The following is an 18,634-nucleotide window of genomic DNA, read 5'->3' as shown; positions in this document are numbered from 1 at the left end:
TGGAATCCTCACTAACGGGATCCAAGTTATCCCCATCCTCCTGTATTTCCTCATCTGAATCAGAGAGTAGAGCTGGCCCTGAGCTAAAGAGGGGGGCTGTGTGACATCTGCCCTAACTGCTACTACTACAGGCTGTTGCAGATTTAGCTGAGTTTTCTGAACATTAGCAGTGAGTTGTGATCACATATCAGACATAATAATAATAATAATAATAATTTTATTTATACAGCGCTCTTTCTCCAATAGGACTCAAGGCGCTTAACAGATACATAGCATAATATAGTACAGAAAATAATGAAGTACATTTTCATAAAATACAGAAGCATGAAGATACTAAAAGGAAATGCTTGAGTAAACAGGAAAGTCTTGAGTCTACTTTTGAAGGATTTTATAGTTGGGGCCTCTCGCACTGTGCGGGGAAGTGAGTTCCATAGAGTCGGAGCCGCATGACTAAAAGCTCGACCCCCAGATGAATTACGGTAGATTCTAGGTACTGCTAAAAGTCCTTCATCTACAGATCGCAGTAATCGAGTGGGGCAGTATGGGGTCAGAAGCGGTTTCAGGTACCCTGGGCCTTGGTCATGTAATGCCTTGAAACTCAGTAAGCCAATCTTGAAGATGATTCGCCATCTTACAGGCAGCCAGTGAAGGGAGTAGAGTATGGGTGTTATGTGGCTAGAACGGGGCTGGTTGGTTAACAGCCTGGCAGCTGTGTTTTGCACCAGCTGTAAGCGTTGCAATTCTTTGGCTGGTAGACCAAGGTAGAGGGTATTACAGTAGTCTAAACGAGATGATACAAATGCATGTATGACTTTTGGCATATCATCTGAGGGAATTAAGTGCTTGATTCTGGCTATGTTCCTCAGGTGAAAGAATGAGGATTTGATTGTGGCTGATATCTGATGTTTAAGTGTCAAGCCACCATCCAGGACAACGCCAAGATTCCGCACACGATCAGTGGTCTGTAATTCTGAATCCCCGAGTGTAAGTCCAGTTGGTTGGCTATGCTGCAGTCTTGTCCTTTGATGTTGCGGTCGTATCATAAGGACCTCTGTTTTATCCGGGTTCAGTCGCAGCCAACTGGCGCTCAGCCACTCCTGTAGTTCAGCTAGACAGCCATTTAGGGTTGCTATTGGGTTATCAGTGCCCGGAGCAAAGGACAAGTACAGTTGTGTATCATCTGCATAGCAGTGGTAGACCAAGCCATGGCGCCTGATTATTTCGCCCAATGGGAGCATGTATACTGCAAAAAGCATGGGCGATAGTATAGAACCTTGTGGGACACCACATGGCAATGGCACTGGTGGTGATGAGTATAATCCAGATGATACTCTGTGACCTGCCTGTGAGAAATGATTTGAACCAGCTTAGGACTGTGCCATCCAGACCACAGAAATGTATCAGTCGCTCAATCAGAAGCCCATGGTCCACGGTATCAAATGCTGCTGAGAGATCCAGAAGGATTAATATTGAACAGTCACCTCTGTCTTTTGCCATCAGAAGATCATTTAACACACACACACCAGGGCTGTTTCAGTGCTATGTCTTCTCCTGAATCCTGATTGAAATGGATCATAAATATCATGGGTTGTCAGGCGGGTTTCCAGTTGATTTGCAACCACTTTCTCAATAACCTTTCCTAGGAAAGGAAGGTTTGATACCGGTCTGTAGTTGGTCATGCAGTCGGGATCTAAATTAGGTTTTTTAAGAAGTGGTCTAACAATTGCTTCCTTTAGGGGTCCAGGAAAGATGCCTGTCTGCAAAGAGCATTGAACAATTTTTGCAAAGACAGGACATCATAGTCTAACCAGGAGGGCTCTGGACCCTTTCCTACAGCCCCCTCACTGAGTTGTGAAGATTGGCTGCATTGTTCACATGAAACCGAATCGGTGTGTTTACCCATGTTTGCAGTAATCACAATTACATACACACAGACAGTAATACTGATCAAGCCTGCCCTGTATGAGAGGGGTGACACACAGAGAGAGAGACACCAGCACACCCCTGCTGTACAGCCCCAGTGAGGATGTCAGCTAACTATAACACAGTGAAACACTAATGATTTCTGTTCTGTGTAGGACATAGATTGTGTACAATAGCAGCTCTCCCCCTTTCCTACACCCTGTACCAGTTTTCCAGCGTTTGTGAGTCAGGAAGAGCTGTGTGTGTTTGCTGCTGCTGCAGTAAGCAGAGGAAGGCGCCAAAATACCTCTTGTCCCGCTCTGACGTAGCTACTCACCATAGACATCACCTTCAGGCATATGTTAGGGGTGTGTGGCGTGCTGCGATTGCCCCAGCAAAGGCGCAGTGCTCTGCTGAACAAACAACCTCGCAGGAGGGGAAGCGGCTCTGATACCTTGCAAGGCCGGTGACCGCGCCCTCCACCCACTAACTCCAACGGTGCAGGTAAGCTGTTGCCCAAACATGATACCGAAAAAAAAATAGGATTTAACTTACCGGTAAATCTATTTCTCGTAGTCCGTAGAGCATGCTGGGGACTCCGTAAGGACCATGGGGAATAGACGGGCTCTGCAGGAGATAGGGCACTTTAAGAAAGCTTTGGATTCTGGGTGTGCACTGGCTCCTCCCTCTATGTCCTTCCTCCAGACCTCAGTTAGAGAAACTGTGCCCAGAGGATATGAAGAGTACGATGAAAGGATTTATGTAAACTAAGGGCGAGATTCATACCAGCCACACCAATCACACCGTATAACTTGTGATAAACTACCCAGTTAACAGTATGAACAAGTAGCATAGCCTCGGTTCAAGACCGACCAACTATAACATAACCCTTATGTAAGCAATAACTATATACAAGTCTTGCAGAAGAAGTCCGCACTTGGGACGGGCGCCCGGCATCCTCTACGGACTACGAGAAATAGATTTACCAGTAAGGAAAATCCTATTTTCTCTAACGTCCTAGAGGATGCTGGGGACTCCGTAAGGACCATGGGGATTATACCAAAGCTCCCAAACGGGCGGGAGTGCGCGGATGACTCTGCAGCACCGATTGAGCAAACAGGAGGTCCTCCTCAGCCAGGATATCAAACTTATAGAACTTTGCAAAGGTGTTTGACCCCGACCAAGTAGCAGCTCGGCAAAGCTGTAATGCCGAGACCCCTCGGGCAGCCGCCCAAAAAGAGCCCACCTTCCTAGTGGAACGGGTCCTAACCGATTTAGGCAACGGCAATCCTGCCGTAGAATGAGCCTGCTGAATGGTGTTACAAATCCAGCGGGCAATAGTCTGCTTTGAAGCAGGAGCGCCAAGCTTGTTGGCAGCATACAGGTCAAACAGTTATTCTGTTTTTCTGACTCTAGCCGTTATGGCTACGTAAATTTTCTAAGCCCTGACCACATCCAGGGACTTGGAGTCCTCCAAGTCACGCGTAGCCACAGGCACCACAATAGGCTGGTTCATATGAAAGGATGATACCACCTTAGGCAGGAATTGAGGACGTGTCTATCGACATGGAAAACCAGATAGGGGCTTTTATGAGACAAAGCCGCCAATTCCGACACTTGCCTAGCCGAAGCCAAGGCTAATAACATGACCACCTTCCAAGTGAGATATTTTAACTCTACCGTTTTAGGTGGTTCAAACCAGTGTGACTTAAGGAAACTTAACACCACGTTAAGGTCCCAGGGCTCCACCAGAGGTACAAAAGGAGGCCGAAAATGCAGCACTCCCTTCTCAAAAGTCTGAACTTCTGGGAGAGAAGCCAATTCTTTTTGAAAGAAAATGGATAGGACCGAAATCTGAACCTTAATGGAGCCTAAGTTTTAGGCCCAAATTCACTCCAGTTTGTAGGAAGTGAAGGAACCGGCCCAGATGGAATTCTTCCGTAGGAGCATTCCTGGCCTCACACCAAGAAACATATTTTCGCCATATACGGTGATAATGTTTAGATGTCACGTCCTTCCTAGCCTTTATCAGCGTAGGAATGACCTCATCCGGAATGCCTTTTTCCGCTACGATCCGGCGTTCAACCGCCATGCCGTCAAACGCAGCAGCGGTAAGTCTTGGAACAGACATGGGCCCTGTTGCAACAGGTCCTGCCTTAGAGGAAGAGGCCACGGATCTTCTGTAAGCATTTCCTGCAGATCCGGACACCAGATCCTTCGTGGCCAATCTGGAACAATGAGGATTGTTCTCACTCCTCCTTTTTCTTATTATTCTCAACCCTTGGATATGAGAGGAAGGAGGAGGAAATACATAGACTGACTGGAACACCCACGGTGTCACTAGGGCGTCTACCGCTACTGCCTGAGGGTCTCTTGACCAGGTGCAATAACTCTGCAGCTTTTTGTTGAGGCGGGACGCCATCATGTCTATCTGTGGCAGTCCCCACCGAACTGCAATCTGTGCGAAGACTTCCTGATGAAGTCTCCACTCTCCAGGACGAATGTCTGGTGAGGAATTCTGCTTCCCAGTTGTTCACTTCCGGAATGAACACTGTTGACAGTGCTCTTACATGATTCTCCGCCAGCGAAGAATTCTGGTGGCTTCCGCCATCGCCACTCTGCTCCTTGTGCCGCCTTGGCGGTTTACATGAGCTACTGCGGTGACGTTGTCTGACTGGATCAGAACTGGTTGGTCGCGAAGAAAGGTCTCCGCTTGACGTAGGGCGTTGTATACGGCCCTTAGTTCCAATATGTTGATGTGAAGACAAGTCTCTTGACTTGACCAAAATACCTTGGAAATTTCTTCCCTGTGTGACTGCTCCCCAGCCTCGGAGGCTTGCGTCCGTGGTCACCAGGATCCAGTCCTGAATGCCGAATCTGCGGCCATCTAGAAGGTGAGCACTCTGCAGCCACCACAGGAGAGATACCCTGGCCCTGGGGGATAGGGTGATCAACTGATGAATCTGTAGATGTGACCCGGACCACTTGTCCAGTAGGTCCCATTTGTAGTCCTCGCATGGAACCTGCCTAAGGGAATGTATTTGCCAGGACTCGAGTGCAGTGATGCACTGACACCTGTCTTGGTTTTAATAGGTCCCTGACTAGAGTCATGAGTTCCTGGGCCTTCTCTATCTGAAGGTAAACTCATTTCTGGTCTGTATCCAGAATCATACCCAAGGAGGACAGACGAGTTATAGGAACCAACTGTGACCTCGGGAAATTGAGAATCCAGCCGTGTTGCTGTGACACCTTCAGCGAAAGTGACAGCTGTTGAACAACTGCTCTTTTGATCTCGCCCTTATTAGGAGATCGTCCAAGTATGGGATAACTGACTCCTTGCTTGCGTAGGAGCACCATTATTTCCGCCAATTACCCTGAAATTGGTAATGACAATCCTGTACCGCAATTGTCAGGTACGCCTGATGGGGTGGATAAATGGGAACATGAAGGTATGCAGCCTTTATGTCTAGATACACCATCAAATCCACCCCTTCCAGGCTGGCGATGATCGCTCTGGGCGATTCCACTTTAAATTTGAACCTTTTCCCATATAGGTTCAGAGATTTTAATTTTAAAAATAAGAATTTACTTACCGATAATTCTATTTCTCGGAGTCCGTAGTGGATGCTGGGGTTCCTGAAAGGACCATGGGGAATAGCGGCTCCGCAGGAGACAGGGCACAAAAAGTAAAGCTTTCCGATCAGGTGGTGTGCACTGGCTCCTCCCCCTATGACCCTCCTCCAGACTCCAGTTAGGTACTGTGCCCGGACGAGCGTACACAATAAGGGAGGAATTTTGAATCCCGGGTAAGACTCATACCAGCCACACCAATCACACTGTACAACCTGTGATCTGAACCCAGTTAACAGTATGATAACAGCGGAGCCTCTGAAAAGATGGCTCACAACAACAATAACCCGATTTAGTTAGCAATAACTATGTACAAGTATTGCAGATAATCCGCACTTGGGATGGGCGCCCAGCATCCACTACGGACTCCGAGAAATAGAATTATCGGTAAGTAAATTCTTATTTTCTCTATCGTCCTTGTGGATGCTGGGGTTCCTGAAAGGACCATGGGGATTATACCAAAGCTCCCAAACGGGCGGGAGAGTGCGGATGACTCTGCAGCACCGAATGAGAGAACTCCAGGTCCTCTTTTGCCAGGGTATCAAATTTGTAGAATTTTACAAACGTGTTCTCCCCCGACCACGTAGCTGCTCGGCAAAGTTGTAATGCCGAGACCCCTCGGGCAGCCGCCCAAGATGAGCCCACCTTCCTTGTGGAATGGGCCTTAACAGATTTAGACTGTGGCAGGCCTGCCACAGAATGTGCAAGTTGAATTGTGCTACCAATCCCACGAGCAATCGACTGCTTAGAAGCAGAAGCACCCAGCATTGTTGGGTGCATACAGGATAAACAGCAAGTCAGATTTCCTGACTCCAGCCAACCTGGAAACTATATTTTCAGGGCCCTGATAACATCCAGCAACTTGGAGTCCTCCAAGTCCCTAGTAGCCGCAGGTACCACAATAAGCTGGTTCAGGTGAAACGCTGACACCACCTTAAGGAGAAACTGGGGACGAGTCCGCAGCTTTGCTCTGTCCGAATGGACAATCAGATATGGCTTTGTGAGATAAAGCCGCCAATTCTGACACTCGCCTGGCCGAGGCCAGGACCAACAGCATGGTCATTTTCCATGTGAGATATATCAAATCCACAGATTTGAGTTGTTTAAACCAATGTGATTTTTTAGGAATCCCAAAACTACGTTGAGATCGCCCAGTGCCACTGGAGACATCAAAGGGGCTGTATATGCAGTACTCCCTTAACAACTTCTGGACTTCAGGAACTGAAGCCAATTTCTTTCTGGAAGAAAATCAACAGGCCGAAATTTGAACCTTAATGGACCCAATTTGAGACCCATAGACACTCCTGTTTGCAGGAAATGTAGAAATTAACCTAGTTGAAATTCTTCCGTGGAGCCTTCCTGGACTCACACCCTGGCACATATTTTCACCTAAGTGGTGATAATGTTGTGCGGTCACCTCCTTCCTGGCTCTGACCAGGGTAGGGATGACCTCTTCCGGAATGCCTCTTTCCCTTAGGATCCGGCGTTCACCCGCCTTGGCGTCAACGCAGCTGCGGTAAGTCCCGGAACAGACACGGTTCTTGCCGAATCAAGACCCTTCTTAGTATCTCTTGAAGTTCCGGGAACCAAGTCCTTCTTGGCCAAACCGGAGCCACGAGTATAGTTCTTACTCCTCTCCTTCCTATCATTTTCAATACATTGGGTATGAAAAGCAGAGGATGGAACACATACACCGACTGGTACACCGACGGTGTTACCAGAGCGTCCCAGCTATTGCCTGAGTGTCTCTTGACCTGGCGCTTCAGGTGGGACGCCATCATAACCACCTTTGGTCTTTCCCAACGGTTTACAATCATGTGGAAACTTCCAGATTAAGTTTCCACTTTTCCGGGTGGAATTCATTTATGCTGAGGAAATCTTCCCAGTTGCCCACTCCCGGAATGAACACTGCTGACAGTGTTATCACATGATTTTCCGCCCAGCGAAGAATCCTTGCTGTCATTGCCCTCCTGCTTCTTGTGTCGCCCCGTCTGATAACGTGGGCGACCGCCATGATGATGTCCTACTGGATCAGCACCGGTTGACTTTGAAGCAGGAGTCTTCCTAGGCTCAGAGCATTGTAAATTGCCCTTAGCTCCAGTATATTCATGTGGAGAGAAGTCTCCAGACTTGACCACACTTCCTTGGAAATTTTTTCCCTGTGTGACTACTCCCCAGCCTCTCAGGCTGGTATCCGTGGTCCCCAGAACACAGTCCTGAATGCTGAGTGTGCTGCCCTCTAAAAGATGAGCACTCTGCAGCCCCCACAGAAGAGACACCCTTGTCCTTGGAGACAGGATTATCCGCTGATGCATCTGAAAATGCGATCCGGACCATTCGTCCAGCAAATCCCCTGAGATCTGCCGAATGGAATCGCTTCGTAAGAAGCCACCATTTTTCCCAGGACTCCTGTGCATTGATGCACTGATACTTGGCCTGGTTTTAGGAGGTTTCTGACTAGGTCGAATAACTCCTTGGCTTTTTCCTCCCGGAGGAACACCTTTTTCTGGACTATGCCCAGAATCATTCCTAGGAACAGCAGACGTATCGTCGGAAAACAGCTGCGATTCTTGGAATATTTAGAATCCAGTCGTGCGGTCGTAGAACTACTTTAGATAGTGCTCTTCCGACCTCCAACTGTTCTCTGGAACTTGCCCTTTTCAGGATATCGTCCAAGTAAGGGATAATTTAGATGCCTTTTTTCTTTGAAGAAACATCTTTTCGGCCATTACCTTGGTAAAAGGCCCGGGGTGCCGTGGATAATTCAAACGGCATCGTCTGAAACTGATATTGACAGTTCTGTACCACGAACCAGAGGTACCCTTGTTGAGAAGGGCAAATTTGGACATGGAGGTAATCCTTGATGTCCAGGGACACCATATAGTCCCCTTTTTTCCGGTTCGCTATCACTGCTCTGAGTGACTCCATCTCGATTTGAACCTTTTATGTAAGTGTTCAAAGATTTCAGTTTAGACTATGTCTCACCAAGCCGTCTGGCTTCAGTACCACAATATAGTGTGGAAAAATAATACCCTTTTCCTTGTTGTAGGAGGGGTACTTTGATTATCACCTGCTGGATATACAGCTTGTGAATTATTTCCAATGCTGCCTCCCTGTCGGAGGGAGCCGTTGGTAAAGCAGACTTCAGAAACCTGCGAGGAGAAGATGTCTCGACTCTCCAATCTGTACCCCTGGGATAATACTTGTACTATCTAGGGGTCAACCTGCGAGTGATCCCACTGCGCGCTGAGACTCTTGAGACTACCCCCCCACCTTGAGTCCGCTTGCACGGCCCCAGCGTCATGCTGAGGACTTGGCAGACGCGGTGGAGGGCTTCTTTTCCTGGGAAGGGGCTGCCTGCTGCAGTCTACTTCCCTTACCTCTATGTCTGGGCAGATATGACTGGCCTTTTGCCTGCATGCCCTCATGGGAAAGGAAGGATTGAGGCTGAAAAGACGGTGTCTTTTTCAGCTGAGATGTAACTTGGGGTAAAAAGGTTGGATTTCCCAGCTGTTGCCGTGGTCCCCAGGTCCGATGGACCGACCCCAACTAACTCCTTCCCTTTATACGGCAATACTTCCATGTGCCGTATGGGATCTGTATCACCTGACCACTGTCGTGTCCATGACATCTTCTGGGTGATATGGACAACGTACTTATCTTGATGCCAGAGAGCAAATATCCCTCTGTGCATCTCACGTACATATATATAGAATGCATCCTATTAAATGCTCTATATGAATAAAATATTTTCAGTCAGGGAATCCGACCAAGCCAACCCAGCACTGCATCTCCAGGCTGATGGCGATCGCTGGTCGCAGTATAACCACCGTATGTGTGTATATACTTTTTAGGATATCTTTCCAGCTTCCTATCAGCTGGCTCCTTGAGGGCGGCCGTATCTGGAGACGGTAACGCCACTTGATAAGCGTGTGAGCGCCTTATCACCCTAAGGGGTGTTTCCCAACGCGCCCTAATTTCTGGCGGGAAAGGGTATAACGCCAATATTTGCTATCGGGGTAACCCCACGCATCATCACACACTTCATTTTATTTTATCTGATTCAGGAAAAACTACAGGTAGTTTTTTCACTCCCACATAATACCCTTTTTTGTGGTACTTGTAGTATCAGAAATATGCAACACCTCCTTCATTGCCCTTAACGTGTGGCCCTAATGAGAAATACGTTTGTTTATTCACCGTCGACACTGGATTCAGTGTCCGTGTCTGTGTCTGTGTCGACCGACTGAGGTAAATGGGCGTTTTTAACGCCCCTGACGGTGTTTCTGAGACGCCTGGACCGGTACTAATAGTTTGTCGGCCGTCTCACGTCGTCAACCGACCTTGCAGCGTGTTGACATTCTCACGTAATTCCCTAAATAAGCCATCCATTCCGGTGTCGACTCCCTAGAGAGTGACATCACCATTACAGGCAATTTCTCCGCCTCCTCACCAACATCGTCCTCATACATGTCGACACACACGTACCGACACACAGCACACACACCGGGAATGCTCTGACAGAGGACAGGACCCACACTAGCCCTTTGGGGAGACAGAGGGAGAGTTTGCCAGCACACACCAAAACGCTATAATTATATAGGGACAACCTTATATAAGTGTTTTCCCTTATAGCATCTTTATATATATATCTCAATATCGCCAAAATCAGTGCCCCCCCTCTCTGTTTTAACCCTGTTTCTGTAGTGCAGTGCAGGGGAGAGCCTGGGAGCCTTCTCTCCAGGCTTTCTGTGAGAGAAAATGGCGCTGTGTGCTGAGGAGATAGGCCCCGCCCCTTTTTCGGTGGGCTCGTCTCCCGCTATTTAGTGAATCTTGGCAGGGGTTAAATATCTCCATATAGCCTCTGGGGGCTATATGTGAGGTATTTTTCGCCAAAAAAGGTTTTCATTTGCCTCCCAGGGCGCCCCCCTCCCAGCGCCCTGCACCCTCAGTGACTGCCGTGTGAAGTGTGCTGAGAGGAAAATGGCGCACAGCTGCAGTGCTGTGCGCTACCTTTAGAAGACTGCAGGAGTCTTCAGCCGCCGATTCTGGACCTCTTCTTACTTCAGCATCTGCAAGGGGGCCGGCGGCGCGGCTCCGGTGACCATCCAGGCTGTACCTGTGATCGTCCCTCTGGAGCTGATGTCCAGTAGCCAAGAAGCCAATCCATCCTGCACGCAGGTGAGTTCACTCCTTCTCCCCTAAGTCCCTCGTTGCAGTGATCCTGTTGCCAGCAGGACTCACTGTAAAATAAAAAACCTAAGCTAAACTTTCTCTAAGCAGCTCTTTAGGAGAGCCACCTAGATTGCACCCTTCTCGGCCGGGCACAAAAATCTAACTGGAGTCTGGAGGAGGGTCATAGGGGGAGGAGCCAGTGCACACCACCTGATCGGAAAGCTTTACTTTTTGTGCCCTGTCTCCTGCGGAGCCGCTGTTCCCCCCCATGGTCCTTTCAGGAACCCCAGCATCCACAAGGACGATAGAGAAATAGGTCTGACCGAACCGTACGGTTTCGGAACTACAGCCAAGGTTGAGTTATATCGCCTTCCTTGTTGCAGGAGGGGAACCTTGAGCACCACCTGTTGGAGATACAATGTGTGAATTGTATTTAATATTATCTCCCTTTCTGGGGGAGAAGCCGGTAGGTCCGATAAGGAAAAACCGGCGAGGAGGCACCTTTCGAATTCCAGCTTGTAACCCTGAGAAACAATTTTTATTGCCCCGGGATCCACCAGTGAGTGAACTCAGATGTGGCTGAAGAGTCGAATACGTGCTCCCACTGGGACGGACTCCCTTAGCGGAGCTCCAGCGTCATGCGGTGGATGTAGTAGAGGCCGGGGAGGACTTCTGTTCCTGGGAACTAGCTGTGCCCTGTGCCCTTACCTCTGGTAAGAAAGGACGCTCCTCGTACTTTCTTGTTATTCTGCGCCCGAAAGGACTGCATTTGATAATGTCGTGCTTTCTTAGGCTGTGGGGGAATATAAGGCAAAAGATCAGAATTACCAGCTATAGCTGTGGAGAACAGGTCCGAGAGCCCTTCTCCACACAATTCCTCAGCCTTGTAAGGTAAACCTTCCATATGCCGCTTTTAGTCGGCATCACCTGTCCATTGCATGTTCCCAACGACACATCTAGCAGAAATCGACATAGCGTTGACTCTAGAACCCAGTAGACCAGGCATTCCCAACCGCGGTCCTCAAGGCACACCAACAGTGCAGGTTTTAGTGATATCCAGGCTTCAGCACAGATGGTTAAATCAAAATAACTGAGGTACTAATTTAGTCACCTGTGTTCAAGCCTGGATATCACTAAAACCAGGACTGTTAGTGTGCCTTGAGGACAGCGGTTGGGAAACACTGCAGTAGACTAATGTCTCTTTGGGCATGTGTTTTATATATATATATATATATACACACACATATATACTAGGGTCAATAACATGGTATCCTTATCTAGGGTTTCAATCTCCGCTGATAAGGTATCTGTCCACGCTGCTACAGCGCTATAAACCCATGCCGACACAATCGCCGGTCTGAGTAGTGTACCAGAATGTGTGTAAATGGACTTCAAAGTACTTTTACTGCATGCTATCTGCAGGATCCCTGAGGATAGCTGTTAAGTCAGCGCTACCTTTTCGGTAAACGTGACAAAGCTTTGTCCACCCTAGGGGAAGATTCCCATCGTATCCTGGCCCTAGTAGGGAAAGGATACTCCCTGAGAATTCTTTGTGGGAATCTGCAGTCTCTTGTCTGGAGATTCCCACTCTTTTTCTTTATGAGAACAGGGAAATTTACCTCAGCTTTCTTCCCCTTAAACATGGGTACCCTCGTGTCAGGGACAGATGAGTCATCAGTGATATGCAAAACATCTTTTATTACAATAATCATATATTGAATACTTTGCTGCCAGTTTTGGCTGTACTTTTCATTATCGTAGTCGACACTGGAGTCAGACTCTGTGTCGATATCAGTGTCTATTATTTTGGATAATGAGCGTTTTGAGACTCTGAAGGTCTCTGCAACACAGGGACAGACATGTGTAGATTCACTGTCTGTTCTCTAATCTTTTGTGCAATAAATTTACCTTAGCACTTAATTTCACATTAAGGGGGGGGGGGGGGGGGGGGACGACAGCCTCGGGCTTCACCCCTGGCCCTTGGGTGGCTGGAGGGGGGGGGGGGGGGGGCCTTGATTTAAGGGGTCTCCACTCCTCCAGGGTACCCCGGCTAGTGGTGACTAGTTGGGGATTTAATGCCACGGCCGCAGGGACAGATATAAAAGTGTCCCCCGGCTGTGGCATTATCTCTCCAGCTAGTGGAGCCCGATGCTGGTGTGAAAAATACGGGGGACACCTACGTCTTTTGTCCCCCGTATTTTTTGCACTAGTACCGGACGCACAGCCCGGTGCTGGTTGTGAAAATACGGGGGATCCCCTGTCAGTTTTCCCCCCATATTTTTACAACCAGGACCGGCTCAAAGAGCCCGAGGCTGGTTATGCTTAGGAGGGGGGACCCCACACATTTTTTTCAGGATTTTTAACCCATTCCCACCCCTTCCCACTGAAAAACATGCTCTGATCTCAGTAAAGTAAAAAAAATAAATATATATATTCTTTTAAAAAATATATAAATAATACTTGTGGCTCCTAATAGACAAACCAAGTACATAATCCCTTCTAATATAAATAGATATGCTATTAGCAATAAAAAAAACCAAAAAAAAAAAAACCCATGTTTTAAAAAAATTTATTAGATCCCGCCAGCAAAATGAAGCGGACTGAAATTGACGAAATGACTGTTGAAAAGCACTGTTGTCGAATCGACATTCTTCAATTGAATATACTTTTGTTGAAAAGCCGCATTTTTACCATTGCAGACATGTCGAATTTAACTACTGTCTAACTGCAAAAAGTAGAATTTTAAACGCCCGTTTTTTTGGCGAAAAGTACTGTATTGCATTGTCGAATCATTTTTTTGTGTCGAAAATGCCCCGTTTTTCGACATTTGGGGCAATTCGACCGCAATTGCATATACCCCAATGTATAGCACACTATGGTATAATACAGCTTTTAAGTGCAAATCCACAGTCTTCGCTGAACCTCACAGTACATAAAGTACATAGGTCATACTCAAAGTACCACCTAAAACAAACATTCAAGGATAGTGATATATTAGCACAATTCTCCGTAATAAAAATAAAAAAACTACCTTTATAGCAGGCCAAAGTAAGTGCACTCTCTTTAAATTCATTGGAATGAGTATTGATTCCTGCTCCATTCTCCAGAAGGACCCTGGCCACTTCCACATGTCCAGCACTCCCTGCCTCCATAAGAGGCGTGTGACCATTCTCATTGTGGTCCTCAATACTAGCACCTGATTCCAGCAGCACCTTTACAACATCTACATAACCCCCAGCACAAGCATACGTAAGTGCTGTGTTTCCTGGATATGAGAGAAGAAAAAACAGGATTTCCTTAGTTAAGCACACTTAACAGAAAATGCAAAAGCAAAACACAAAACTTCAATACCAAAAAAAAAAAACATTTTAATCCTGAAAAGATAATGCAAAAAAATGAAAAATAAGCAGAACATAATAAAAACCATAATGTCCATATTAAACAGAAGCACAGAACAACAAGACATGCAAAAGAAATCAACCTGTGGATGACTGGGAGTTCACATCAGCATCGTGTGCTAGTAGCAGCTTCACAATTTCAACATGTCCCCCATTAGCAGCAGCCATCAAAGGCGTAATGTCTCCTTTTATACCTCGATCTTCAACATTAGCATGCATAGCCAAAAGAACCTGTAGCAGAAAAAAAAGAGGAAAAAAAAGGGTTTGAGTTTTTTTATTTTTTTATTTAGAAAACTTAGATTTACTGTCAGATTATGTGTTATTCTACCATAGTGGAAAGAGAACTATAAAATAAGTTTAAATTCATATAAACAGCAGCACTCTGACTATTTAACATGTGTGCTTCAAACAGGACATTCTTCTTCTTCACTTTTGCATTAACAACAACAACCTAACATTTCCTTATTGCATCAAGTTGTATTATCTGTTGCATAGCCATGAAAAAACGTATTCACAGAAATCCTTCTCAACAAAGGTGCCTATGTACTAGAGAACAATACAACTGCAAATAATGGAAACGGTTTCTGTCTCAGGTCTCTGTACTGTACCGTACACCTATTCTCATAGAAAAATCTAAAACTATATGAAAAAGATTTATCCAAACCTGTGCAAGTTCATAATATCCAGCAGAACAGGCAAGGCAAAGGAGGGATTCTCCTTCCTCTGTGTGCTCATTAACACTGCGACCTTCAATTAACAATTTCCTTACAGCGTTCACATCTCCTTCAGAGCAAGCTTCAGCTAAACTGCGGCTGTAAAGGGGGGGGAAAAAAAGTGGATTATTCTTTAAAGTAAAACTATACTAACAATAAAAAGATGCAGTGGGGATTACAGTATGGATCAAATTAATGTGAAATACAGACCCCCTGGGGTAGTAGTGTCACATTCCGCAAACAAACAGCAGCCACCACCCAGGTGGACAATAAAACCAGATGTTCCCTGGAAAAACAGCATCCACCAGCCTAGAACAGGTCCAATCATACACAAAATCTCCTCCTCTCCAACGCATTTCAACACCTGGATGGTATCTTCCGCAAGATGATTGGACTTGACCTGGCTGGTGGATGCTGTTTTTCCAGAGACACCCATTTTGTTTGGATACCATTGCCCTACCCTATATTGTAGACATAAACTAGTGAGAGTCCATTCTACCCAATTTTAATTAATGTGGATGTTTGTCTGTTTTGGAATACTGTCCCACACTAATGGAGCTTTTTCCTTTTGTTTTATATACATCAGAGGTATTGGAGATGGAGTGAAGTAGCAGTGGGGCTGAGTACTACAGGGCACAGCCCTCTCCTGTTACTGTAAATTTGTCAACTATACTAAGACCACCATCCTCTCTGGTATGTATTGCTACTATTACTCGCAGCTTTTGACTTAAGTTTATGACAGATTCATACTATGGGATCTTTCCTGTTGTTTTGAGTCTCCCTGCAGAGTCAAGTGTGTGTTTACTCATGGAGAACTCCTTAAATACAAGAAGTGGGCGCTATTAGCGACTGTGGACCAGACTGTGATGGGATTATAGTATGAACTAGATTTGAAATCATGTTTGCTGTAATTAAATTATCCTCATTCAGAAAATCAAGTGTGTCTATCATACATTTCCCTATTCTAAAGGCCCGTACACACTGGCCGATATATCGGCCGTTCTCTTGAACAGCCGATATATCGCGGGTCCGTCGGCCAGTGTGTACGGTCGATATGTCTGAACTCCATCGTTCACAGACGTATCGCGTCGGCCCCGCAGCACAGCCGACTGCCAATATATCTAACGATATATTGGCGTGTCGCTGTGTGTGTACGGCGGTCGGCCAACCGCCCGTACACATGCTGCGGCGGCCGGCGGTGATTGACAGCTGAACTGGGCGGGCATGCCAGTTCATGACGTCAGTCCCCGAAGGATCGGGCAGTGTGTATGCACAGCACACTGCCCGATCCCGTCCACAGATATATCTGCAGATCAATTGATCTGCAGGTATATCTTTCCAGTGTGTACCCACCTTTAGAGTCTTCTGGTACCGGAGCCAACAGATCGACTTCAAAGTCTTAACAGATGTTGTATACAATTTACTTCATAGTTTATGCACATAGATTTGATGTGATTTTAACTCTGGTCCCTACACAAACCTAAAGATATTGATGGAAAAAGTAGACATAAGTGCAAAGAATAAAGTCTAGTTTAAGAATTTGTAGAATACCACGGGCCTGCTAGCTTTCCAAGTAAATGAGATTCTAACTAGGCATACACACCAAATAATTGAGAATCATGTACATACATGTTCCTGACACATGGTACTATTCCACTATAAAGGGGTATTTATAGACCTCTATCTTGCATGGAAGAGCTGCAACACTGGTATTCTTGTAATATGGAAGTAAAAGGCCTTCCTTACTTAACCAAGGATCAGGTATTTTACCCGGTTCCCATCCTGTGGCTAATTAGCTATGCAGGATACCACATGAATGTCACTGAACTCACAAGTCAGATGGTTGAAGCTAAAGGTTCCAAAACTGTCCTCAGGGCCCCACACAGTTCATGTTTTCCAGGTCTCACATAATAACAAGTGAAACAATTAGCTCAATCTGTGCAGCGGATCTTTTAAAATGTGTCAGTGAGTAATGAATACATCTATGCACCAGCTGGGTGACCTTGAAAACATGAGCGGTTTGGGGTCCTGGTAACGGAGTTTGAGAACCACTGGTCTAAGCAGGCTGTACTTTTAAAAAATAAGAATTTACTTACCGATAATTCTATTTCTCGGAGTCCGTAGTGGATGCTGGGGTTCCTGAAAGGACCATGGGGAATAGCGGCTCCGCAGGAGACAGGGCACAAAAAGTAAAGCTTTCCGATCAGGTGGTGTGCACTGGCTCCTCCCCCTATGACCCTCCTCCAGACTCCAGTTAGGTACTGTGCCCGGACGAGCGTACACAATAAGGGAGGAATTTTGAATCCCGGGTAAGACTCATACCAGCCACACCAATCACACTGTACAACCTGTGATCTGAACCCAGTTAACAGTATGATAACAGCGGAGCCTCTGAAAAGATGGCTCACAACAACAATAACCCGATTTAGTTAGCAATAACTATGTACAAGTATTGCAGATAATCCGCACTTGGGATGGGCGCCCAGCATCCACTACGGACTCCGAGAAATAGAATTATCGGTAAGTAAATTCTTATTTTCTCTATCGTCCTTGTGGATGCTGGGGTTCCTGAAAGGACCATGGGGATTATACCAAAGCTCCCAAACGGGCGGGAGAGTGCGGATGACTCTGCAGCACCGAATGAGAGAACTCCAGGTCCTCTTTTGCCAGGGTATCAAATTTGTAGAATTTTACAAACGTGTTCTCCCCCGACCACGTAGCTGCTCGGCAAAGTTGTAATGCCGAGACCCCTCGGGCAGCCGCCCAAGATGAGCCCACCTTCCTTGTGGAATGGGCCTTAACAGATTTAGACTGTGGCAGGCCTGCCACAGAATGTGCAAGTTGAATTGTGCTACCAATCCCACGAGCAATCGACTGCTTAGAAGCAGAAGCACCCAGCATTGTTGGGTGCATACAGGATAAACAGCAAGTCAGATTTCCTGACTCCAGCCAACCTGGAAACTATATTTTCAGGGCCCTGATAACATCCAGCAACTTGGAGTCCTCCAAGTCCCTAGTAGCCGCAGGTACCACAATAAGCTGGTTCAGGTGAAACGCTGACACCACCTTAAGGAGAAACTGGGGACGAGTCCGCAGCTTTGCTCTGTCCGAATGGACAATCAGATATGGCTTTGTGAGATAAAGCCGCCAATTCTGACACTCGCCTGGCCGAGGCCAGGACCAACAGCATGGTCATTTTCCATGTGAGATATATCAAATCCACAGATTTGAGTTGTTTAAACCAATGTGATTTTTTAGGAATCCCAAAACTACGTTGAGATCGCCCAGTGCCACTGGAGACATCAAAGGGGCTGTATATGCAGTACTCCCTTAACAACTTCTGGACTTCAGGAACTGAAGCCAATTTCTTTCTGGAAGAAAATCAACAGGCCGAAATTTGAACCTTAATGGACCCAATTTGAGACCCATAGACACTCCTGTTTGCAGGAAATGTAGAAATTAACTTAGTTGAAATTCTTCCGTGGAGCCTTCCTGGACTCACACCCTGGCACATATTTTCACCTAAGTGGTGATAATGTTGTGCGGTCACCTCCTTCCTGGCTCTGACCAGGGTAGGGATGACCTCTTCCGGAATGCCTCTTTCCCTTAGGATCCGGCGTTCACCCGCCTTGGCGTCAACGCAGCTGCGGTAAGTCCCGGAACAGACACGGTTCTTGCCGAATCAAGACCCTTCTTAGTATCTCTTGAAGTTCCGGGAACCAAGTCCTTCTTGGCCAAACCGGAGCCACGAGTATAGTTCTTACTCCTCTCCTTCCTATCATTTTCAATACATTGGGTATGAAAAGCAGAGGATGG

General features: G+C 46.7%; 1 protein-coding gene across 6 annotated transcripts in view; it reads right to left on the bottom strand.

Annotated features, from left to right (window-relative positions):
• ANKRD17 (ankyrin repeat domain 17) overlaps positions 1-18,634 on the bottom strand; it is a 405,562-nt gene that overhangs the window by 192,879 nt on the left and 194,049 nt on the right. For all 6 annotated transcript variants that reach the window (XM_063920096.1, XM_063920092.1, XM_063920091.1 and 3 more), the window contains exons 4-6: positions 14,770-14,917; positions 14,189-14,336; positions 13,739-13,972 (exon numbers count right to left, since the gene is read on the bottom strand). In XM_063920096.1, the coding sequence (XP_063776166.1) occupies positions 13,739-13,972; positions 14,189-14,336; positions 14,770-14,917 (530 nt within the window). The remainder of the gene's footprint in view (positions 1-13,738; positions 13,973-14,188; positions 14,337-14,769; positions 14,918-18,634) is intronic.

This window comes from Pseudophryne corroboree, chromosome 1, assembly GCF_028390025.1.
Source record: "Pseudophryne corroboree isolate aPseCor3 chromosome 1, aPseCor3.hap2, whole genome shotgun sequence".
Classification (NCBI taxonomy): domain Eukaryota; kingdom Metazoa; phylum Chordata; class Amphibia; order Anura; family Myobatrachidae; genus Pseudophryne; species Pseudophryne corroboree.
This window is presented reverse-complemented; position numbering and strand designations above follow the sequence as displayed.